We start from the raw sequence: 25839 nt of genomic DNA, 5'->3' as shown, positions 1-25839 counted from the left end.
TAATTTAGACTCGTGAATGCAAAACGGTGACTTATCTTAGATGAAAATACTCAAGATTTGAAGACTACCTTAACCCTAAAAATTGTACTTGCGGACTTTGAGATATGTGTTTCCTATAGCTAGACCAAGGATGTCAGCGGTAGCTTAGTGACCTTGACGGTAAAGGATAATCGTAGATGAATAATCCCTATCAGGATGAGTGACATATGAGGCTCAGGTACGTTTGGACGAGTCCCTCTGAGAGGCTTGGAAAAGACGATGACATCTTGTGTAAAATCCTTAAAAAAAAAAGCTGATTTTTTTGTGCTGTTAGTCCCGTGACGAATCCTTTCACTATGGATGCCTGGGGCGTCACATCTTGATCAAGCACACTAGGATGATTCTTCATATTACGATCTCGCTAGGAGAATGGCCATGAATCTACAAATTGGCACCAATCAACTTGTGAAGTGGTCACTTTCCCTCATCACGAATGCTCCTCCTAAGAGGTATAACTGTTTGGTCCGAATCTCAAGTAGTAGCTTGTTGAGTAGCTGTGAAATACCTAAATATGCAAGTAGGAGTATACAGAATAAATGTTAAACTTTGAATATATTACCGAACTCTTATCCATTACTATATGCTTTTAGATTAACGGCCAACCATCCATCAGTGTTTATTGCTCAATCTGCACGATCAATGTCCTGCCTCTCATAAAGAGTGCCATCGGCCATCCATCCATCAGTGTGTATTGCTCAATCCTGCCCCTCATAAAGAGTGGCATCATTTCCGTGTGATTTTTGGCTCCCATGGATCTTGATTGATTTTATCATGACAGAGCAAAGTTCACAAGCAGGAGACTCTAGGTATAAATATAGAAATATATCTAGTGCAATAACAGAATCAAGGTTTATTATCTTAAAGACAATTCTAGATTACACTAGTTGCAACCCGGCAAAACATTAATGGAAAGTCAAAAATCTTTCTGGAATCCTCTCTAAGATTATGACAATTATCTAAAATCATTACTTGGCCAACTCTGTACTTTAAACCCTAGTCAATGCAGTTCACCTAAGACAGCGCTACCCTTCCGTCACAACCGAAATTTATCCAACGAATCAACAGATCATTGTTAAGGAACCGGCTCATATGTACTTTCTTGGTTTTATTTCTTCTTGTAAACACTATATATATTAGGACTGTTCATTGCAATAATAACATAGATTCATTTTCTCTCTTCCCTCCTTCGGTCCGTTTCTGCTCCTGTTCTCCAATTCTCCTCTAAAGAAATTCTATCTTGGTATCAGAGCGATCTGCTCCACAGCATCTGTTCCCTCTTGGGCGTCACCATGGCTGAAGAAAGTTCTACAGTTTCTCGCCGGACAACATCCAATGCTTCCGGCCAAGAGACTGAGCTCATCATCCCTCACCTCAAATTCTTGATTTCAAATATCAAGAATCTGGTTCCCACTCAGCTCACGACTGAGAATTATGCAATCTGGAGATTGCAACTCTATCAACACTTCTCCGCTAACGGGTATGAACAACATCTCACCGGAGTTTCTATGTGCCCGCCGGAGTTTGAAACCACCGCCTACAATCGGTGGAGACTAGTTGATAGGAATCTTATTTCTGCAATCTTGTCAACTATTTCTACGCTGATCTTTCCATATGTGCTTACTCTCAACACCGCGCAAGAAATTTGGGCTACACTTTAACGTCGGCTTCAACCAACGAATCGATCGCGGGTAATCCAGCTAAAGAGCGAACTTCATCAGATTCAGATGAAGGATAGGACAATGCAGCAATATCTTGATCAAATCAAGAAGATAGTTGACAGCATCGCGGCCGCCGGATCCAAAGTGGATACCGAAGACATTGTCCTATACATACTTAATGGATTACCGACAACCTACAATCTGTTTAAAACGGCAATTCGAACATCTTTACAGCCTATTAGTCTTGATGATCTCTATTCATTGCTTTGTAGTGAAGAAATAAATCTTCACCACCAACACAATCAAGAACTTCAGAATTCCGAAAACACTGCCCTGTTCTCAAATCGGAACACGGGATATCGATCCAGGAATCAGAAGCCCAAAGGAAAATCGGTCTTCCCATGGCCTCAAGGCGCAACCGAAAATTCGAACACATCAAGAACTCCGGCAACTCGGCTCCAATGCCAAATTTGCGGGAAATCCGGTCATTCGGCACTCAACTTCTGGCATAGGTGTAACCTCACTTACGCCCTTCCGTCAAATCTGAGGGCTCTCACCGTTCAGCAACATCCCTTGCCTCCGAACGAATGGATCGTCGACTCCGGTGCCTCGTCTCACTTAACCTCGGACGTCACAAATCTTCAGCACCCGTCTCCATACAACGGGCTGGACTCAGTTTCAATAGCAAATGGAAGCAATCTTCCGATCCAGAACTCGGGCCAAGGGATCCTGCTGCTTCCCGAGTCGCATCGTAAGCTTTATCTTCGTAACATTCTTCATGTTCTTTCCCTATCTCACAATCTTTTATCAGTTGCTAAGATGACTGCGGATAACAATGTCTCTATCTCGTTTAATGCTAATGAATTTACTGTGAAGGATCTTCAGGACAAACGTCTTCTCCTTCGCGGTCGCAAACGCAATAGTCTGTATCGTCTCACGGCTCCTATCCCGCCTAAGCACACAACTCTTGCAGCAGACGGCTCATCCGGTTCCTTGTGGCACGCAAGGCTTGGACATCTCAACAGCCGCACATTGCACAAATTAGCTAGCTTAGACTCTGCTATTAAAACTTGTTCTACTTCATCTTTATGCATTTCTTGTAATCTTTCCAAAAGTCATAAACAGCCCTTTTCGTCCAGTACGTCTGTCTGCACTAAGCCTTTTCAACTTGTGCACTCAGACGTCTGGGGTCTGGCTCCGGTATCTTCCATGAATGGTTTTCGCTACTATGTCATATTCATTGATGATTTTACACATTTTTCATGGCTTTATCTGTTGCATTTTAAAGCTGAAGTTCTTTCTAAATATCAGCATTTATGTAATATGATTAAAAACATTTTTCATACGCAAATACAACAATTCCGGTCGGATGGCGGCGGGGAATATACGAGCACTGCTTTTCAAAATTACCTAACTCAACATGGCACAACTCATCAAATGTGCTGCCCTCATACGCCGGAGCAAAACGGCACGGCTGAACGGAAGCATCGCCACCTTATCGAACTAACGCGCACGCTACTCCACGCCACTCACCTACCCTCACAGTTCTGGGCGGAAGCTGTCTCTATAGCCAACTACCTCGTCAATAGACTACAGTCCTCCACAATCTCGTACCAAACACCGTATCTCTGTCTCAATGGACATCAAGCATCTTCGCACCTTCGGGTGCCTATGTTTCCCGTGGACTCATCCTTATTCCGAACATAAACTGTCCCCTCGCTCACAACCGTGCGTGTTTTTGGGCTACTCCACGCAGCACAAGGGATACAGATGTCTAAATGTGTCCCAAAATCGCATCTACATTTCACGCCACATGGTGTTTTACGAGAATATTTTTTCCTTATCAACATCCCTCACCAAGCTCGCCGTCGGGCACGTCACAGTGCGACTACTCTCCTCTTCTGCTCATTCCCAGTTCGACGGTCTCTCAAACTACTTCTGCTCCGCTCACCTCGGCTACAATCAGTACTCCAGCCAATCTGGACTCTGCCCAGCTTGATCTGTCTCCTGCTGATACTACAACCATCTCCGAATCCCCGCAGGCCTCGTCTAGTTCTCAGCTCCAAAATTCAATTCGCAACAGGCCTTTATTCTCCTCCCCCCCTCGTCACCATATGCAAACAAGGCTGAGGTCAGGTATTTCAAAACCAAAACAAATATTTGATCTCTTGGCTTCGCAGGAAACTTCGCCAATGCCTTCTTCCAACACCGAAGCGGCAAAACATGCCCACTGGCGTTCGACCATGTCCACTGAATACTCTGCATTGCAGAAGCTTGGTACCTGGTAGTTGGTTCCGGCACCACTCAATAAGCTCGTGTAAGGCAGTAAATGGACTTATAAGATAAAGTCCCTTCCAAATGGCCAAATCGCAAGCTACAAGGCTCGCTTAGTCGCTCTCGGTTGTTCTCAAGAATTCGGGGTAAACTTCACTGAAACATTCAGTCCGGTGGCGAAAATGGTTACCATTAGAATGCTTCTCACGATAGCCCTACATCACAACTGGCCGGTAACTCAGTTAGACGTCTTCAATGCCTTCCTACATGGCGACCTGCACGATGAAGTGTACATGAAGCAACCTCGTGGTTTCAAGGACGAACAACACCCGCAATACATTTGCAAGCTACATAAATCGATTTACGGGTTAAAACAATCTCCTCAACTCTGGTTTCACAAACTAACACAGTCGCTTCAACTCATTGGTTTCACATTCAGCAAAGCAGATCCTTCCCTCCTATTATACGTGAAGGCGGACACCCGTGTCTTCATCCTCATTTACGTGGACGACATCCTGGTCACAGGCAATGACACAACTCAAATACATCTCACCTTAAATCACCTTCAGTCCGCATTCCGGATCAAACAACTAGGCGATGTCTCGCTCTTCCTTGGAATTCAGGTGATTCGAACCACTTATGGTTATTTCTTAAATCAAACACACTACGCACATGAACTTCTCTCTCAAGCAGGTTTCTCCAGCTGCAAACCTTCCTCCACACCGGCGCTCACCAAGCCGTCTAAGACTCAAGATGAGTCTCTCTTCTCTGATCCACAGCTCTTCCGCAAATTGGCGGGATCGCTCCAGTATTTGTCCATCACACGGCCTGACATCGCGTTCACAATCAATTCAATATGCCAGTGCATGCACCAACCAAGGAATTGCGATTTCGCAGCTCTTAAGCGTCTACTCCGCTATATAAAAGGCACAGCTGATTTCGGGTTGCCGATTACTCGAGGATCCTTATGTCTCCGAAGCTACTCCGACGCCGACTGGGCGACTGATCCGGTCGAACGCAAGTCCATGTATGAATACTTTCAAGCATGTTCGGCGTAGACCTGGGCGTCGGAAAGTACGTCGACGACGTACCAGTAACATAACTCTACACACTGATGCAACACTCGAGGCTCGTACTCCGCCTCCGCTGCTTCGTTCCTTCTTGGAACTGTGCATTTTAAATTGTGCTGGAGTTCCTAATGAAATAATTTAAAGAATTCTTATAAAATAATAATGATCGTCGCTTTGGGCGAGTGGTTAAGGCGTGTGCCTGCTAAGTACATGGGGTTTCCCCGCGAGAGTTCGAATCTCTCAGGCGACGCAAACAATAACGTAACTGATTTTGCTTGTGTTCTTGAAGGAATTATTTTTCGAATTACCTTCTTTGCCAAAAAAAAGTAATTTGTTTTTTGGTTGGACTACTTAAGCCATTTTTAGAGCCGGATCAAAATGGTTGGAGAACCGGTACAACACCGGCTATTTGGCTTAATTCTCTGGTCGAAGGCGAGAGAGGTATAAAAGATCGTAGTCGGCAAGGGATAGTGATCAAAAGGATTGCAATCGGGCAACAGGGGACAAAAAGATTGTATTCTGGAGATGACTATCAGAGTGATCGTAGTTGACTGGCGACCGTAGTTAGAAGGACCGTAGTCTGATGACAGTCGATAACCGGGAGGAAATCCGACAATAATTAGTGGTTGGCCATAAGTTCGACAAAAGTTTATAGTTAGGTGGAAGTTTGACGAAAGTTCGATGACGACCGGTGATCGGGCAATGATCGAGGAACATGATAGTAAAAGAGATATCATATTTCTCCTTGCTGCTTCCTCTTCTCCTCCCTTTTTCTCCTTGCTTTCTCCTCTTTCTTTCGACCCCTCCTCTTTTATGGAGAATGAGGAATCTATTTATAAATTTTTAGGAGTGGAATGACGAGTAAATAGATGACTATTTTGAATTAACGGTCAAAATCGACTCATTGATCATAGATTGTTTATTGAGTATTTAAGTATTTAATAATGTCATAATTTAGCGATATTGGGCTCGTTTGATTCGTCTTGTTGAGCCGCTCGATTCGACTATAAGCAAATCACATTTGGATGTCATTTGGTCATCAAATTTATGCTTTGAACTATCTAAATGTGCTTCGAGCCCTCAATTTGGACCCATTGGGATTCAGATTGGATTGAATTTGATGTCGTTGGGCTCGTCTTTTCAAGACATTCATTTCAACTATAAGTATGGTGAAATAAAAGTTCAGATGGCCTCAAATTTAATTTTGAAAGTTTCCAATATGAATTTGCCTTGAGATTCGTGCTCAATCAAGATAATTTTTTAATGATATATCAGCACTTGTTATATTTGTTATTTTGAGTTTCAGAGCTTAAGGTGTTTGTACAATGTACTCCTCGTCATGTTCTTTGTTGTTGATATAGTTTTAAGTCCTCACTGCTATAGCAGTCGTTGGGAAACCATGAAGGAGTTGGAAGTTTTAATGGATTAAGAGTGGTGGCATATTTGATTTTTTTATTTATTTATTTTTTATTTTTTTATTTTTTGGAGTTAGGGATCGAACATGGGAGCCGGGGGAGGAATTTTTTCGCTCAACCAGCTGCCCTGCTCGTCCCGTATATTTGATATTTTGTTCAAAGATTTAAGTTGTAGTATAGTAACGTTGGATGAAATTTTGCTCAGGTAGTAAACTGTAGTATAGTATATTTGATATTAGTGATTTTCAAGTACGAAGTGAATCAACATGAATTTGCTGGCTAACTTCACTAAGGTTGGACAAGTTCCAAGGAGCAGTTATGTCAATGGTTTATTCAAATTCAAACAAAACCTAAGATCAAGCTTTTATTGGCCAATCAATTATTTAAATGACAATACAGGCAAAGCAGGTGAATGAGAACTAGTTATACAAAGAAACCAATATATTGTGGAAAGAATAAATTGTTGGAGGGGAAATCACAGAACCATCTTTCTTTAGCTAGCGCAGTTCCCTCTTCCTGTCAGAAAACTGCAGCCTCAGAAGCAGAGAATTAGAGACAACGAAGATGGAGCTCAACGCCATTAACCCTCCTGAATAAAAACAAAACATAACTATGTTAAATCTATATTTATTTCATTCATCAATCATGATTGAAAGCAAATCCATAAAGATTATTACGTGCGGTGTCCGGACCGTCCCGAGGCGAATCCGGACGCGCCACGTCACCCAGATGCACTGGGCCCCGGGTGACGTGGTGCGACCGGATTCGCCTCCGGACGAATCCGGACGCCGTACGTAATAATTTTCCCTTCATCACTCACCTGAGAGTGATGGTGTCATAGCAAAGTCAAATTGTGGTAGTAGTACTCCTGCAGCAATTGGTATGGCAACAAAATTGTATGCAACCGCCCATGCTAAATTCTGATGCACTTTGGAAATAGTTGCCCGAGCAAGATCTAAAGCATCGACAATCTAAGGCAAACATTGTAGATTTGGTGCAGGAATATTTAATAGAACTGAAGTAAAAAACAATTGTAAGTGTAAAAAAAGTTCTAACAGTAAAACATTTGAATATGATTTACCTGAGAGAGTCTGTTACCCAAAAGTATTACAGAAGCTGCATCTGATGCTGCGTTCTCTTTGGCATCAATTTGTAAAGCAATTCCAACATCAGCAAGTGCTAAAGATGGCGCATCATTTATGCCATCCCCAACCTTTATGAAAAAGGAAATAGGAAATAAATGGATAATCTCATAATTCCTTCCTAATCAAAGCGATGGCATTTGAACCAAAACTGTTCAAAAATAGGATTTAGTTACCATCGCAACATGATTTCCTTCAGCTTGCAAGCTCGATATGAAATCAAACTTTTGTTGGGGAGTTACAGATGACCTTAAAAGTTCAATCCCAACCATCCTTCCCACATCAGCCACTGCCTCTTCCCTGTCACCTGATACGAGGACAGTTTTGATTCCCTTCTCCTGAAGCCTTACAGTTCAAAGAGACAGAGTGAGGAAAAATCATCTGGAAATATAAATATAAATAGCTTTTTTTTTCAAAAAATAAAAATCCCAAAAGTATAAACAGACGCACTTTTTTTTTCAAACAAAAGAAAAATAAAAAGAAAAAACTCCATTTTGACCTTAATAAACAAAATGGACAGAAAGTTCAAGCTGGAACAGACTCTTGTTTGATGTAATGGCGGAATTCATGTGGTTTATGAAACAAACTTGAACTCCAACAGTGCATTCTAATAAAGGAGATAAAATGCAACAAAGTTCTGGGAAGGTGCCTAGTCTGTTTAGTAGAGTACCTCTTCACAGTTGAACTTGCATCAAGACGAAGTGTATCCGAGATTGCTATTGCACCTATGATGCCTTCTCCTTCACGGCCCACATAAACTACTGAACTTGACTGATTCAATGATGGTGCCCAATTGGATGAAACGTAACCTAAATGATTTTCGAGATCCATCAATTCCTTTTTAGCTATTTTCCTCTGAAAACGTTCATGAACCCAGTCCATATTGCCGACAGCAACTAGAGATCCATCAATCTCTGCCATAGAGCCAAAACCAGGTTCGGTTAATTGGCCTCTAGTACTAGGTAGTTGTAACCTCAAAGTTTCAGCTTTGTTTAAGATCGCCGTTGCAATGGGGTGACATGCCGTTTTCTCCACAGCAGCAGCAAGTCGAAGAATTTCAGTTTCATTGTAAACCAAAGAAGCAATTGCTGTAATTGCAGGCTTTCCTTCTGTGAGTGTCCCAGTCTAAAAAGGGTAAAACGCCACAAAATATGTTAAACAAATCTTAGAATAGAACTTAAAATGATCTTCATTGTAGCAGCAGATAAATTAAACGCAAGCACCACAAGATAAATTAAAACTCATGCACTAAAGCTGAAGGCATGTCTGAATAAACATACTTTGTCTAACGCCACAATATCAACGCCTGCTAAACACTCTAAAGCATCTCCTCCTCTTATAAGAAGTCCCTGTTTAGCCCCTGAAAAGAATATCAATTTTGAAACGAACAACGAAGATCACAACAATGAGAGAGAAACATGGCAAATTTCACCCAAGAAAAACATGCACTAACCCTGTGGCTGATTTCAAATTTATGAAAATATCGTGAATGCATTTGAAGATGGGAAAATAAAAAAATTGAAGCCAATGAAATGCCATAACAAAACACCATATGAACTCAGAGTGAAAAAAATAAAATAAAATATACCAACTCATGCATCAAAATAATATCCCCGTTGATGCTGGTAAACAGACAACACCATAAGTTGGAATGAAGGTTTAGGATACCATCATAAAATTTCTATGAGAATATCACCAGAGCTAGAGCATGGGCAATCTATGGCGTTGCTACTTTTACACATCAGCATGTTCATGAACCTTATCTATTTGGTTTAAAATGTTTATCCGTTCATAAAGGACATGATTATGCAAAGAAGCAAAATAATTGTAGCCCAACCCCCATTTCTTAGAGTTCACCAAGAAATAAAGCATTGTAAACCGCTCCCCCACCAAGGCTAAATACCGCTTTGTCACCACCACTGATGTGTTACGCCGGCCCAGGAGGGGCCGGCTAGACCGGTCCAACCTGGACCGGTCCGGGTCTTCTCGCGACGAAACAGAAGCACGCGGGCGGAACCGAGCGGAGGGAGCAAAGCCGACGGGGGCCAGGGAAGAATTTTGGGAGGGAAATTTTGAATGTGAGGGGCTGTTTAGACATTTTGTAAAACTCCTTTATGGTTAATTAGGAGGTTAGGAGGAAAAGGGGGATTATCTTGATTTTGAATTTCTTGAGAGATCTAGGGTTTGTTGTTCTTGGGCTCTTGGCGTTGCCGGAGATCGTTGGAGAGTTTTTCCTTCCTCTCGAATTGAAGGAAAGTTGTATCTTGCAAGTGCTTTTCATCCTTTATTGAAATAAAAGCGTTTGCATCGTTTTTCTTCGATTCTCCCTACTTCTTTCTCTCAGTTTTTCTGCAGTTTTGCTGTTTTTCTGCTGTGGAAAGCAATATTTGCTTGGATTTACTTTGGTTTTGGTGAGAAACACTTGGAAATCCAAGAATTTCCTATCATGATGTTGAGCATTGTTGGGTCTACTTCCTACTTATTGAACAAGGCATTTTCGTTCCTTAGTCCCCAATTATTCTAAGTTGAAATCCATAGACAATGATTCGCCCATTTGTTATGAATTTTAAGCTATTGGGTTTCTATTATTAGTTACTAGCTAATCAATTTTTTATACATAACATAATTAGTTTTATCTTATATTTGAAATCAGTTTAAGCACTCATTTCTTTTTGTTCTATATGTAATTTTCACAAGGTGCTCAACTTATATCATTTTGCTCTGCCCTTCTTTGGTTATAATCTCTAATCATTAATTTTATCTATTGGTTTTGTTACAGCATCTTTTTCCGCTTGTTTATGTACAAATCACCGAAGCTTTTTTTTCTTAAGATACCTTCAATAGATGTTACATTCAACTTATATAATACTTTTATATTCATAATTATGAAATTTTACAAAATGTGTATGATTTACTCAGATTTCACTTGTGAATTCTACTATAAAAGAGGGTGGAGACAACTTCTTACAATTTGGTGATTTAATGTGATAATGTAGGTGTTACCCATTGTTTGCTCAAGAAAAATGCTACAAACCCCAACTTCTAAGTTAAGAATTCATTCTTTACTTCTTTTTTTTTTTTGGTGCATTTTCTACCTTTCTCGACCTACGAAAAAAAAAGAATTCATTCTTTACGAGGTAGATTAATTTTAAATTAATAAGATTTCTCCCAATATTTATATCAGGTTTTATTTAGATCTAAGATCTAAACTTTTTATGAGTGCCAACCCTTGTAATTAATTACCCCTCCCACTTACGGAAGAGTGTTCTCGATTAAGAATGATTAATTTCATATTGTTTTATACTTATGCTTAATACTTTGAAGTGTGTCTAAATTAATTGAAATGTTTGTGGGGAATGGATCGATAAAGATCTCGTGGCTCCGTCGTACCATGAATCCTTGCGATCTTAGTCTACCAACATCAAAGAATCATAAGTCATAATTTTTAAAGAATTTAATTAGTAACAATAGGTTGCCTCCTCTCGAGAATCTCAAATAGACCAAGGTGACTACATGTGATTTTTGTATAAGTTATATTTGTAGTTTCAACTAATTTGATAGGCTTGTTAGTATAGAGGTTGGCTCTGATATGTTTTGAGTTGAGGCTTAAATCCATTGAAAGACCTGAATTTAATTAGTTTGGGGGCTTTCAACTCTATTTATGAGTTTGTCGAATGACAAACTTAAAAACTCGCCTTATAGGAGAGGCCACTTGATTACAATTTTAAGTTAGGGTTGACATCCATTAAAAGGACAAATTTAATTGGGATCGGTGTAGTATCCATTGGAAGGCCCAAGATGAACTATTATGAGGCTTAATATTTTATTTGAGAGTTGCCCAAAAGGGTTAGGTCTTATGACATTGCCCTATAGGCAAGATAGCCTAATTATAATTTTGAGTTTGGGCTTGCATCTATTAAAAAGTTGACTTATTTTGCATAGCCAATCATATATTGTATAGGAGTATTAATAACTTTGATATATCAAGAAATATTGAATAGGTAGCAACTTATAGATCTAATTCTAGGCACCTTTTAATGTGAGTGTTTTTGCACTGAGTTGAAGATCAAAGAATAGCGTTCTACAACCTTGCATTGTGAACAAGGCGGACCAATTATTGTATCAGGACCCTCAGCATGTAAGCCTAATCAATCGAGTTGAAATTAAGCATATTTAGGTTGAGTTTATTAGCCAAAGTCTAATATTGACACAAATAAGCCCCAGGCATGAGTTTTTAATAATTCCACGCCCTTCTTTAGCTTTACGATTAATTTCTAATATTTTTTAGCACTCTCCATTATTATTAAAAATTAAATCAAATCTCTTGACTAATTGTGATTATAATTCCTTGAAGTGTCTAAGGCTATTACATGTAGCTTGAAATTTCTTACATGCAAGTTTTCTAATACTTTCCTTTTGTTGTAAATTGAGATTTTTTTTTTCTTTTTTGCAGGTTCTATGGCAAGGTGCTGAATAAAAGAAGATGTCATATTTGACATAAAACCATCCAATTTGGACAATCAATGGCTTTTCTGATAAATTTTTAAAATTTTTAAGATAGTCATAAGAACAATGATACTTCTTTTCTCTGTTTCTAAGTGAAGATATTTGCATATTGCATTGACATGTGGATCTGCATAATTATAAGGCCTCATTTTCTAACGCCTTTTCATAAATTTTGATGATGGTGATATTTTTTGTCAGCTGAAATTTTGACTTAAAAGCAATTCAATAATGAACAGTTATTACCACTTCTAATCCTGCTTGTCTTCTCTAACATAAGCTAAACAAAATTAGCGATTATCACCTTTCTCAGTTTCCCGAACATACCAATCAATATGCTGTTCATAAAATAAGAAAAAAATAGTCTTAATGCATTATTGATGAAGAAATTTCTGAATTATGGGTTCAGATTTGTTTATATATATAGATTTTTTATTTTATCATAACTCTAAAAAACAAATATTCACACAGTTAACTAAGACTTCCAATTTCCACTCGTATTATCTAATGCAAATAAAAGCTATTTGGTTAATTTATTGAATATTCATGTAATAATTGCATGATAGAAAAAACTTCTCATCATCATTTTCTTTTATTGGAACTCAACACAGTTCGAGTCCCAGTTCAGTTCAAGTTCAAGTTCCTTGTAGTTGTCCCAAACTACAATCTCAAGTCATTGTTATTTGTGAATTGATTTAAGTTCATGTTAATTTGTTCAAGTCAAGTTTATGTTCATGAGTCCTTCGTATTTTCAGATGGAATTTCGGTAGCCTCCCAGCGTCTCCCTCGTTTAGGGGAAAAACCAAGAGGCAACCTTCCCCTCGTTGCTACTTGAGCGCTTCAGGTAGGTGTCAAATGACACCGCGCTTCAGGTAGGTGCCAAATGACGGGATGCTCTCGTATGGCGTCAGACTGGAGTTGGAGAGAGAGGCTGCTGGGCCGGAGCTCCCGGTGGGGTTCTGTTTGGGCTCGACGGTGGGAGAGGAAGAAGACCCGAAGGCTTCCTTCGTTTGGTATTTAACGACGAGAAAAGCGTCTAGGAGGCACGCGATTCGGGTAGCTTTTCCAGGAAGAGATGCAAGGAGCGGCGTCGGCGCAGAACAGTGTACTGTAGCGAGATTTCTGGCTGAATTCACTGGATCTCGACAAATATTAGATATCTTTGCCTCTTTTTTTTACCTAGAGGTTAATATGTGTATGCATATAACATCAACTTAGCCATCTTATATATATGCATAATTTTACACATTATGTGCATATGCATGTAAGCTTTATATTTTTTTTCTTTTTCTTTTTCTTTTGTTCAATATTTTTTTATTTTATATATAGATACATGTGAAGAAATCATCATTTTTACTCAAATAAATTTATTTACTTGGTTAGATATTCATCAAGAACATGTTAATGATTTAGAACACAACCCAGCATGTCATTTCCTTCTAGCATGCAATCCCAAATGTTTTAATATTGGTGAAGGAAACGTGATATAATATTATAATTAAAAAATTATTTTAAGTAAAAGAATTTTTTTGTCTTTTTATTTCGAGAAGATTACTCATGCAATATTAAGAGTGGGTTCGTTGATTCAACTTGTAACATATCAGGTTCTAATTAAAAATAATAATTTTACTTGCTTATACACTTTTAATTTGAGCCTATGGAGTATGAAATATTTTATAACTCAGCTCCGGATATTTGAAGTATGTTAGAAGCTTGAATCATTTTCATTCATTCTTTTTTTTATTTCTTATTATCATTATTATTTTTAATTGTATTATTTTAATTAATTATATAATTGAAAACACTCATTGTTGTGCAAATCCTTTCACGGATGGATGAAACATATGGCTACTAATTACCATTTCATCTATGAAAAAGTTCAAAATGGTGTCTTTCATGTGGCCCATACATCATTTAAGGATAAACTATAGGAGACTTTCACCAAACAACTTACAAGAACTTGCTCCTCTACATTGAGTGTCAATATTGGACTCTCTGACCAGAGCTCCATCTTGAGGGAGCATGTTAACGAATAATGCATTCATTGAATTTATTTAGTTACCCTAGTTGTATATATTTTCTTAAATGATTTGATATGCATTTAATTAGGCTAAACTTGATTTGTAGGAGAATTATATATATATATATATATACTGCTAAATTCAAATGTTGCATCTTGTTATATATTCATTTGAATCAATGGCAAACATGAGAACATTACTCCAAATTTCTACTAATAAAGCATATTCTATTATTTTAAAAAGTATAATGCGTACATAAATGGAATCTAAAATTTTATCGAACACAAATGAGTGAAAAACATTAGATTGTTTTGTCAAATATTATGCAAAAGAATTTAGCGCCATTAATTGCAATTTCTCAAATTAGAAATGTTACCCAGAGAAGTGCCAACTAAGATAGCCGTAGGTGTAGCAAGACCCAGCGCACATGGGCAGGAGACTACCTGAGTTAAAAAAAACAGCAAACGAAAGGATTGAGTCTAGATTTCTGGACTAAGATGTACAATCATGCTATGTATATAACTATATAAGAATTTCAACGGAGAAAATAGGCACGCGATAAATCCATAATGTAACATTTAGCTTATGATAAAATGCTCTGAAATTAGTAAAATCATCTAAAAATCTCAAAATGAAGGAATTATATATTTAGAAACTTGTGCTGCATTGAATATATTACTTCATTACCACAAATAATGCTTTTAAACGGAAAAAATATATATTTTAACAATTTAAACTTGAATAGAGTTAAAAAAAATGATCAATACTCACTAACACATCAACAGCTAGTTTCAAGCTTAAAAGCAGGGAATGCCCTTCAGGACCAGCAATATCGTTCAGCAGTACATCTGGGAAAATGTCTGTTCCGATGTAATACCTATCATATATAAAAGAGAAGAGACAGCTAATACTAAGTGAGAGTAACTCATAAATGAATTGTTGTGGAAATGAAAATAATTTTTTTAGAAATGAACTTTTGCAGTTTACTTCTGCTTTTTATTCCTAGGAAGCTTGTTTATTTTTTATATTACACGAATTAAAATGAAAAATGCTTTGACTAGACCACTCTGCTTCTTATTTCCGGGAGATTTCAAACAAAAGCCAAACCCCTTTCCTTTGTTTGACCAGACCACTCCCCTCTCCCATAATAAAGGTTTTGCCAGTAAGTGGAAAACCAAAAGAACATTAACAAAAGCAAAAATAGTTACATCCTAATGCAGTAAAAATAAATAGCAAGTAAACAGGACTTACCAAAAAGCAAAAGTAGCAGCTGATAAAGCCATTACAGTGTAAACAAAAGGCCCAGCAATCGAATCTACAAGTCTCTGAACGGGGGCTTCCTTTGCCTGTGCATCCTCAACCTATGACAAATGCAATATAACGATTCTCGCACGTTTTCTTTAAAAAGGCAGTTGATATTTTTAGAGTGAATGCATACATACCATTCGAATAATTTTGGAGATTGTTGACATGGCACCAGTTGTTGAGGCTTCAATCCTTAGGGGACCATCCTGGAAATAAAACGTATCAAGAATTCAGCTGTCAAAAGTATTTAAACTCAGCCTAAGTCTGAAGTTATGAGAATTCAATATGTTTTCAACACGCCTAAGAGTAAAATACAGGTAAAAAACCATCTTTTTAGCCTTACAGAATTATTCAAGATTGACTTTATGAATTCTTCTTCTCCATTCCTTCCTTATTGAGAACTACATAGGTGCTAGCTCTAGTTCATGCCCCTTTTTCTTTCTTAGTCCTTATAAGTTCTATCAACCCATAGTAATGATGTATGTTTCGCCCTCAATTGTCCATCAACAAACCTCCTACATATCCTCCCCTATCTTATTCTTCATAGGTATTATTCCTATCATCTCTCTAACAATATCATTTTAACCTCTATCCTACTCAACTTTCCTACACATCGATCTTCACATTTTCAATTACGTTTAACTAGGCTGTCAGATGAATAATAAAAGAATTCAAAGAAAGCATGATTTGATAAACCATTCAATCCCAAGAATTAAAAAAAAAAAATGAAACTCTGCTAAAGAATCAAGTTCATATATTACTTACGAATTATTTATGTATAGTCATAAATTAGATGATGACCAACCATTAACTGACAAGAGTAAGAGACAAGTCCATCAGAGCCATTTTCAGAACATTTTCATGGGCTGCATCAGAAGTAATTGGATACAAAAGTTCTTAATTTTACTTGAGAGCCTATGTTGATAGTGGTTGGCCTTGCTTTCTTTCACTACATATATTCAAAAAGACATGACTATTCAGTGTATATACTTCATATTCATGTGTCTGCTTTTGTACCCGTATTTTTAAAAAATATGCACATTTTTTGTATGTGTGCATGCGTATATATACTTTAATCATGGCCTGATTTTGTACTTATATAGTCATACATGCACATATTTATGTATCATGATCAGCGAAAAATGGCAATAGATATAGCTCATTACTAGTCGGTGGCTACTGCACCAAGTTTCTAGATAAAATATTAACTAATATCTCATTATTTCTTTTCTACTATAATGGAAAGCTTTTTCGTGTAGATGATGTTATTGTTACCAAGAATAGGTAACTTAGGAGCCATACGTAGAATAATGTTGCAAGAATACTCATACCCAATTAATAGTTCCGGCAGAAATGGGTGAACCTTTTTCTTTCAACACCGGAAGAGACTCTCCAGTTAGCATGGATTCATCAACAACACTTCTTCCTGCAAGAACATTTCCCTGCATAGGAGCACAAGAAGAAGCATAATATACAATCCTGAGTAGTTCACTATGCTAAAAAACAAAGATTCTGCAATACTGACCGTAGGACAAGTTGCTAATCATAAAAAGACCATATATATATATATTCCTAGCAAGCAACTGCAAGTGAGAAATAGAAGAAGTTGATCTTCAATCTAATTAAATTGATGATTTTGCACAAGTGATTTTTTATTCAGTTTGATTTTGAAGAACACCATTTTGCCATTGATCTTTGGTATATCATGGAGTCTCCCCTCCCTTCATTGATATTTGGTTTGGATATAAGGAGTGATTGTCTATCCTATAACAACCACCCATGATCAAGCATTCTGCGATGACTATCAAATTATTCAAATCATTGTCAAATGTTGTCATCATTATCCTAAGGAAAATCTAACCCATCAACGCATTCATTCTCTATGGCAGCCTACCGATAGAAATTAGTTGAAATTGACAAATTGTTGTTCTCATAATTGCTACCGAGAAAAGTAAGAAATGTGTTGAACAGTCAATGTGTTGCTGATCTTTAGCTCAGCTACATCAAAAGACCCCGTGCCATCGTCTTTGGCCTGACAAAGTTTTAAAGACCACCCCTCTATTATTTATATTTAATTTGGAACTAGGTTTCTATTCCCTCTAGGGAGTAATTTCTTAATTATAGGCAATTGCATAAGGCTAAAACTCATCAATATCTTTCAGGAAATCATAAAATTATTTTGATGTCATCAACAAGCTTAATCAAAATTTTGATTATAAAAAATGGACTAATTTCATCAAATTCATCTGTCATTCTGGTAATAAGACAATAAAAACAATCCACAAACATATCTTAGACCCGCAAAATGACTCGATAAAAATATTGACAATCATCTGAATGAATCCTGTAAAACTCTAAAATTTGCTTTAGACTTGCATCTAAATTTGGAATGCCGAAGAAGAAGAAATTCGATGAATGCAGCACATTAGTAAATATGTTAATTGTAATAAGCACTCGCTTAAGATTCACACATTCGCAACCATTGATAGCATTTGACATAGCAAAAATTGCTATTTGAAGCTGAGTAAGTCCCATGGCTTAAATATTAAAAAGAAAAAGTCACCAAAGCCCACTGCAATCTATCTCACATAGAGGAGGCTGCGATTCTATTTCCTTACAAAGACACAAGCGAACTTCGTTTCCTTACAGGTACACGAACAAACATAGTAATGAAATCAGATGAAGAAGGTGAGAGAAAATAGAGTTGAGTGCATAAGCTACAGTGAAAGATGAAATGGTAGGCAAAGAACGAATGAATTCACAGAGAGAACAAGAGAAAGAAAGAAAGTCAGAGGGCAGCAAGGAGGAAACAGAAAATAATGGAATAGAAAAATTCACTCATACTAGGAAGAGAACGAAGGCAAAACTAAGAGCGACTACAGGAAGAGGCTAGGTCATCCGATTTAGAGAGAAATCAGATGAACGCTCTAGCACGCAAAAGAAAAGATTGGAGTTTTGTGTGTAACCAAGCTGAGCAAGATTTATACAAAGGTTTACAAGATGATTTAACATGATTGAGTTAATGTATTGGAATGTATTCGTTTTGCCTTTCCTGAGATACAAATCAGAGAAGTCAATTTAGATTTGTTTTGCTTTATATTTATAATCATAGAAAAATTGTATCAGATTTCAAAGTGTAGTAATAAAAGAATAATTCAAGATGTGGTGACTGCGCAAAAGAAGCATTTGAGGTATGATTAAATAAGAAGATTTTTGAGAATTTTATTGAGAAATTGGAAAATTAAGATGTTTTTCTATAATATATGTTGTTCCCCAGATTTTAAGACTACAAATTTTATAGAGAAAATTTTGGACATTATGGTTTAGTCGATTTGAGGTAAATTTATTATATTTCATACCAAGTAACTTATTTAAAAGACTAATGGTCTTAATCTTGATCTAGGTTAAGCGAGAAAGATACACAAATTAAATTTTTTTAAAGTTGTCTATTATAAAGGTAATCAAGTTAAGAGATTGATTTGAAGAAGAATAATTTATATATATACAAATATCAGAGTTGAGAAAAAGAAAATAATTGGATTAACAAGAACATTTTATATGTATGATTATAGATATTCAACTAAGGAATGTGTTGTTTCAAAAGTAATGGGTTAAAACAAATCTTTGAGGTTGAGTTGGGTAATTAGAGCTCTATTTTATGACAAAGTATAGTTCTTATCTTAATCTTGATCTATTAATTGATATAACGTTTAAGTGCTCACTTAATATTTTTAAGAATATAATTTGCCGCTAAATGATTGAAATAATTATTTCTTTTCTGAGCATATATGTCTTCCATGGTGTTAAATAAAATGTATTTATTTCAATCATAGTCAAAGTATGTTTACATATAATGAATGAAAGGTTGTAAATAGGAAATGTATATGCATGTCGAATGAAGGAGTTCACCCTCAAATGGTACTAACTGGGGACGCAATATACCCGTGAATATAAAATAAAAAAAGTTTAGAAAAAAAAAAGGAAATGAAAAAGGGGTTGTGCCTTAATTGGTGCAAGTTTTAGACATTGCTCATGAGACAACTGCTATAATAAAAGATATGATATGATAAATACATCACAAAATGTTAGCTTTTGCAAACTGATATTGCCTTTACTTTAACTTAGTATAGCATATATGTAAATTCGTTGTAAATAAAATGTAAATATACTTTCAATCACTCACATGCATTTTATTTTTTTCAAATTGATATATTATAGAACTATAATTAGCCATTGAGTTTTATTATGTTAACTCAACTAATTATAGAATGCTAATATTCAGGAAATGCCCCTCTAGATTGAATGGGTGACAAAGAAGGATTTGTTTACCATAGGAGAGGAGCAAGTGAAAATAGGTATTTAATAATCACCTGCACATGATTTTAGTTCATGTATTTGAAATGTATGAAATTGAACTATTTTGTGTGTGGTTTGACTATTAACAAAATATTATGGTTTAGTAGCTCTTAATTGCTTATGTTGGACTAATGGTCATGTTAATTAAAAAGAATAAAACAAACACCTAGTTGACTACACTCGCCTGGGTATTCCAATCTCTCAAGTTGGGTCGTATAACCAACCTCTTTAAGTGAAGCTCACTCCCCCAAGCGAGAGATGTAGTCAACCATGAGGACTTGGGCTCATAGCAAGTCCAAACTAAAATATAAATAAACTCATATTTAACTTCAAGTGGGATCTAACTAAAACAAACCCAATCTACCTCAAAGAAAACTACTCGCGAGTTTCTCTTGAACATCGAGGAAGGACAAGGAAGGGGTGGCTTTTTCCAGGTGATCAAATCGTTATTTCCAAAAATTATATAATATAACTAGGACGCCCACATCCTAATTTAAAGAGTTAATTTTATGTATTGCATATGAACAAGTGCTCACGTGCTTAAGAACAAGAACAAACCCAAATGTATCAATATCAACATATTCCAATTTGAGGTAAATAAGCTTTAAAACCATCACTATATAACAATATTACATTAATAAAATAAAATAGAGGAGCATTCAAAATTCAAGCAATTGATAATGATAACATACATCAACTGGAATGGTTTCCCCAGGCAACACCAAAAGTGAATCTCCGATCCGGACATCATCAGTTGGGATTTCAATGCTAACGGAACTAGCACTTAGAAAGCTATCAGGTGATGTGGGTTCTTCAGATGAAGTTATCACTAATCGTGACTTAGTAGCGACCAAAGACTGCAAAAAATGCATCATATTAGTAGCATGCGATAATCAAATTTAATTTTTAAAGCTTCTTGTATAAACTAAATCCACATGTTTTCAGTATTTAATAGGCAGCCCATTATAGGCAGATAAATTTTGTATACGTGGAGCAGAAGATTTATCATACTTCATGCAATAATCAACTCCATTTTGCAATAGCATTTATGATTTTAGTTTAACTAAAGGTTTATAGCTCAAAATCTTTAATATGTAATTTTGTCAAAATGGATTTAACTAAACTTCTCAACATGTAAGGACATATGTAGAGGAATAAATTAAAAGACCAAACAAAATTGAGTGGACAACATAAAGATTGATAATAGGATACTTCATTAATCCAAGAACTTACCAGCAGTTCATTCATGTCACTGGAAGCCTGGAGCCTGGCCCTTTCTTCAAGAGAACGTCCCAAAAGTACAAAACCAAGAAGCATGACCTGAATGCTAAGAAAAAAATTATGAAGATTGAGAATATGCTTCCAGAACAACGTGAAACCCCGGTAAATCAATATGAAACTAAATGTATAATGTACTCACGGAAAGATAAAAATGGGTACATTAATTTGCATATAGGCATTCAATGACACATCCATTCAGATATATATCAAGTCACCAATATGCATGCAGTAGATTCAGCATTTGTAAGCATGAACAAACACAGCAAATTAAAGGCAAGCTTTGGAATTCCTACATGCAATGTGTTTGTGTGTGTGTGTGTGTGTGTGTAAAGGTAGAAATTGTTCTAATAGAGAACTCATATCTGTGCCACAAAATAATCAGGGGAAAAGGTTTACAAAAGATAATGGAAAGAAAATTCACCGGCTCATCAAAGAAGGACTCCCATTCTAGGCCTGGGTTCACAAGTGAAACCTGCAATAAAGAAAAGGTGATTAGTAAATTAAGCATGCTAAAAGTGAAAGGAAAGAGCTCAACGGAAAACAACTATCATTAGAAAAACTAGTTCTTAAATTTGACTCACAGAGCTAATCAGGAATGCAGCAATTGATCCAAAACCCACAAGAGAATTCATATTTGGTGAGCCTTTTCTGAATGCTTTGAGACCATCTAAAAGGAGATCTGCAAACAGGGGAAGTATACATGCCTTAAAAGTGAGTAATGTTAATTGAAGTCTGATTGAATAAACTAATGTGAGTATTATACGTGTTTGCTAAATAATATACACCCTAGTTCAATCTATCAGTTACAAGACTTTCTCACAAACTAGTTCTAATTACTCTAACACCCTCCCACAAACCCATAATGTTATAACAAGAAGCATCGAGAGCTTGTGCAATGCAAGAAGAACTAAGAAATCCAAGCTAAGAGCTATTTAATAGATTTTCAAAATGTTTAACAAGAAAACCAAGAACAACCGAGATATTGATGCATGAAAAATCGAGAGATAGACATTGAGTCAACCTTTATCGAGATCAAAGGTGACAAAATCATCACCAAAAGATAGAATCCTCACAGGATCTTCAAGGGGTCCTAACAAGATCTTCAAAGGATTCTTACGGGATCTTCATGAGATCTTGTATTGTCCACATGATCTACATGATGTTCACAAACCTTCACCACCAAACACAAAGGTCGATCTCCATTCATGGAGCGAATATAAGCCAAAAGGACTAATCCTCACAGGATCTTCATGCAAAGAAGTGATAAAGGCAAACACTTAGAGAGGTGCCTCTGATATCATGACGAAATTTGTAAAAAACTTCATCTTTATTTCATTGATCCTAACCCTAAAAAAAATGCATGCCAATATAAATACAAGAGAATAGAATAGCAATAAAAGAACGATAAAGGAGAGTATCATTTATAATGACTATATATTATAATAAATATTAAGCACGTGTGATAATATTAACGATGGTAACAAATTGATTCTAATAACTCTAACATAAAAATTAAATAATAATGAATTATTAATGTATGTCTATTATATATAATGGCATTAAATATTTACGCGGGGGGGGGGTACGTGCCCTCTCATGCCCTCCTCCTAAATCCGCCCTTGCATTTAATCCATACAAGGAAGCTCATATTTGCATTGAGATGTATATGCAAACATGTTTTATCACCAACACTTTTAGCCAGCCCTAAGCCATACAGATCATTCATGGTTCATCATTTTTAGCCTATAAATATTTTCAAAATGTCTAAGAAATGCACGAAAGTAAATTGCCAAAAAATTAACTGAGACCATGGAGTAAAGTTGTCAAACACCGTAAGCACAAATGCCTGAATTCTTGCAGCTTGTCAGCTTTCATTCAATGCTTATTTACGCCCAGAAGAAATTTTAGCTTAATGCTTCACAGTAGTATTCATAAGGTAACTTTCGGTTTAGTTAAGGTTCATCTCTTGATAATCATCATAAAACTAACATTTTCCATGAACAAAATTTGTTAAGAAAGTGCTGAAATTACCTCTACCAGGTCCAAGCAAAGAAGCAGCTGCAATACTGCATTTCAAATAAGAGTTATGCAGCAAATCCCAAAACGATCCTGTATAACACATCCAATGTAAAGATCAACTATTTAACTGAAAATGGGTAAGAATTTAGCAATTAAAGATTTTAAGCTTGTTTTTGGTTACTTTTCCATTAACAGCAAATGCTTTGCAAGAAAATCCTACCATGTGCAATATGTATTCCAAGAGAATGCAGGAGATGCGAAGCATGCGATCCGCAGCACAGAGCCACCAGCGTCCAGGCAAAAAATACTCTATTCCGACTTCTTGCAAGCAATATCTCCTTTTTCTCCGCCATCTCCCTCCACTTTCTCACGTTTTCCCCCACCCCCTGTCCCGACCTCCTTCTCTTAGCCGTAAAGCCAAAATCCGCCAACTTCCTAGCAAGCTCCTCGGCCACTCTTTCCTCCCCTTCCTCTTCAACTCCATCTCTCAGCTTTAACGCCGCCGTTTCGGTGACCATGTTGACGACCGTCGATTCGACCCGATCGTCGGCAGACAATATCGATTTCACACGGGAGACACAGGCGCCGCACATCATACCCCCAACCTCCAAGAGAATTGTCGTGTTTCTTGCATCCTGATGCTGGATACCCCCCTCCTTTGCTCCAAACTCCACGGCCTTTGCTCGGACTAATCTCAGCGACTTCGAAACCGACCTTCCCGCGCCGCTGCCGAGGCCGCCAAGGCCACCGCGGAGGGGACCGAGATGGTGGAGCAATCTGACGGGACGGAGTAGGATTACGTTGTTCGATTTAGGGCTAGGAGAGAGAGCAAGTCTTAGCAGAGGAGACGCCATGGAGAAGGAAGAGAAGAGAAGTTGGGCTCGAGTTGTTGAATGAGGACTGAAAGAAGGAAGGGACTGCTCGTGCGGCATTAAGAAGGGGAAGGGATAACTGGCGCGTTCGGATGTCGGAACAGAAAATAATGACTCCAAATGTGACTATGCTGACCTGGCTAGTTAAAGTGAATTGTGAATTGCCACGTATGACCATATGACGGGTGGAATGGAGTTATGGTCAGCGTAAAGGTTTGATTTTTTTTTTTTTTCAACCACATGTTTATTGCGTGAGTTTATACGATCGGCTCTTCCGTAAGCCGTTTGAAAATATTTACAGAAGTCCTTTATATTATTAAATATAATTATTATTTTTAAAGAAAAATATATGTGGTCGGAGTATTCAGATAAAAATTTTAAATTATTGAAAATAAATTTATATATAGTATGCTTATGTTCAAATTTAATCATTATAATATTTTAATCAAGATATTATATCAAATTATTCTTCATTTATAGTTTGATTTTGACTACTTAAGATTATTGTTACCATCTAAAATGATTTATTTGCACTAATTAGTTGGCCTAATTTTTCTTTTAGTCATTTGACTAATATCATTTGCTAAGATAAGAAAATCTTAAGGAAATAAAAACTTTGATTTTTATATGATATAGAATATATATTTGATTAGTTTACATTTATTCAATTATTCCATTAAGGGGAAAAAAATTATGATAGACCAATCCGAAATTATCAGGGTCATCTTCGATGAAACTTCCACAAAAGACTTTCCAACAAAAAGTTCAAAGCAAATTTTTTTAGAATGTCCATCATTATTATCTCCACCCAACCTAGTTTTCCTTATTTTACAAGTCTTAGTTACACAAGAGATTAGGCCAGTGTTGAAGCCAGAAACATTTTTATAGGGGGCACATTAAGAGAAGCTATTGCACATGAAGACAAAAAGTCCTCATATTAATCCTATTATTTTCCATTGGCTGCATATTCATACATATGAGAATTGTGGGTATATATGTAGCCTATTAAACTTTAAAATTAGATTTTAATTTTATGAATTACTAAATATACAAGTTGGTTGTGTTCATGAACAAAAATAATATAATATTGAAAAGAATAAGACTTTCATACAATAACAAATAAAATAAATTTGATGCGCTTTAAACTGGCGCTGCAGCGGATCAAGATAGAGGTTCAAGCAGTCGCAACACTTTAAATTGGCATTGCAGTGCTGCGAGATAGATTAGACATTTTTCTTTCTCATTTTTCTAATGGGTTGTGTCCCTTGAGGTTATTTTATTTAGCTTTTTCTTGTATTTTGTGTGCGTAGACATAAAAAACGGTACATATGAGAAGAGAAGAAATGAGAGAGTGAGAGAAAGAAGAGAGATTTATACTTATTTATCCCAATGTTTATAGTGGATTACTAAATTTCTTGGTGTAGTGTAGCTCTCTGATTTTTTTTTCTTTATTTTCAATTTTTTCACTTTAAATCTTGGTATACTTTAATTTTCTGCTACTTTTACTTTCTTGTTTATTTTAACACTGCACACGGGCACCAGTGCAGCGGCCCTCGCACACTTGTCACTGTATTCAGGCCATACAGCGCGTCGCTTCCAGAGGACGCCCTAGCATTAACACAATTTCTTAAAGGATTCATGTCATTATTGTTCGACAAGTTTTACGCTGACTGTCGACTACCTAACGCAACCCTCCATTTTTCTCATTCAAGACTTGGGACCTGACAACGGCAGTGTTAAAACCTCATGTATTTTAAAAAATCATTCGGCATGTATTTTCTTTTTATAGATTGCCATTTTAGGGCGCGCGGGTAGATCTAAAACCACATGCATCAACGGCCACAGCATCCACCTGCGAACGTTATCCTTTCCTCTCTCTTTAAA

At 36.7% G+C, this 25839-nt stretch overlaps 1 protein-coding gene and 1 non-coding gene across 3 annotated transcripts; one reads left to right on the top strand and one right to left on the bottom strand.

Moving 5' to 3' along the window:
• Positions 1 to 5209: 5209 nt before the first annotated feature.
• Positions 5210 to 5291, top strand: TRNAS-GCU. The gene has a single exon. It is a non-coding gene; the product is annotated as a tRNA-Ser (tRNA).
• A 1201-nt stretch (positions 5292 to 6492) lies between these two features.
• Positions 6493 to 23999, bottom strand: LOC110095824 (copper-transporting ATPase PAA2, chloroplastic). 2 transcript variants are annotated; one of them, XM_020821526.2, is made up of 17 exons: positions 23304 to 23998; positions 23096 to 23173; positions 21646 to 21743; positions 21486 to 21536; positions 21017 to 21103; positions 20476 to 20640; positions 16759 to 16869; positions 15565 to 15633; positions 15374 to 15483; positions 14894 to 14999; positions 14499 to 14565; positions 8879 to 8958; positions 8269 to 8723; positions 7775 to 7943; positions 7538 to 7669; positions 7277 to 7427; positions 6493 to 7045 (listed from the first exon to the last, which is right to left on the bottom strand). In XM_020821526.2, the coding sequence occupies exons 1-17, from the start codon at positions 23935 to 23937 to the stop codon at positions 6954 to 6956; spliced, it is 2655 nt and encodes an 884-aa protein (XP_020677185.2). In that variant the 5' UTR covers positions 23938 to 23998; the 3' UTR covers positions 6493 to 6953. The 2 variants fall into 2 exon arrangements, 1 of the variants encoding a protein (XP_020677185.2); XR_003700664.1 differs by lacking the exons at positions 6493 to 7045; positions 7277 to 7427 and having other exon boundaries at positions 7775 to 7936; positions 23304 to 23999.
• Positions 24000 to 25839: the final 1840 nt, after the last annotated feature.

This window comes from Dendrobium catenatum, unplaced genomic scaffold (genome assembly GCF_001605985.2).
Source record: "Dendrobium catenatum unplaced genomic scaffold, ASM160598v2 fragScaff_scaffold_542, whole genome shotgun sequence".
Taxonomy (NCBI): Eukaryota; Viridiplantae; Streptophyta; class Magnoliopsida; order Asparagales; family Orchidaceae; genus Dendrobium; species Dendrobium catenatum.
The sequence above is the reverse complement of the archived record's forward strand: the minus strand, read 5'-3'. Positions and strand labels throughout refer to the sequence as shown.

Coding starts and splice junctions, on each gene's coding strand:
- LOC110095824 (XM_020821526.2), bottom strand. CDS start 23,937: ATGGCGTCTCCTCTGCTAAGACTTGCTCTCTCTCCTAGCCCTAAATCG. Junction 21,104..21,485: donor AGTCCTTCTTTGATGAGCCG/GTGAATTTTCTT, acceptor CTTAGCATTCAG/GTCATGCTTCTTGGTTTTGT. Junction 8,724..8,878: donor ATATTGTGGCGTTAGACAAA/GTATGTTTATTC, acceptor TACCCTTTTTAG/ACTGGGACACTCACAGAAGG.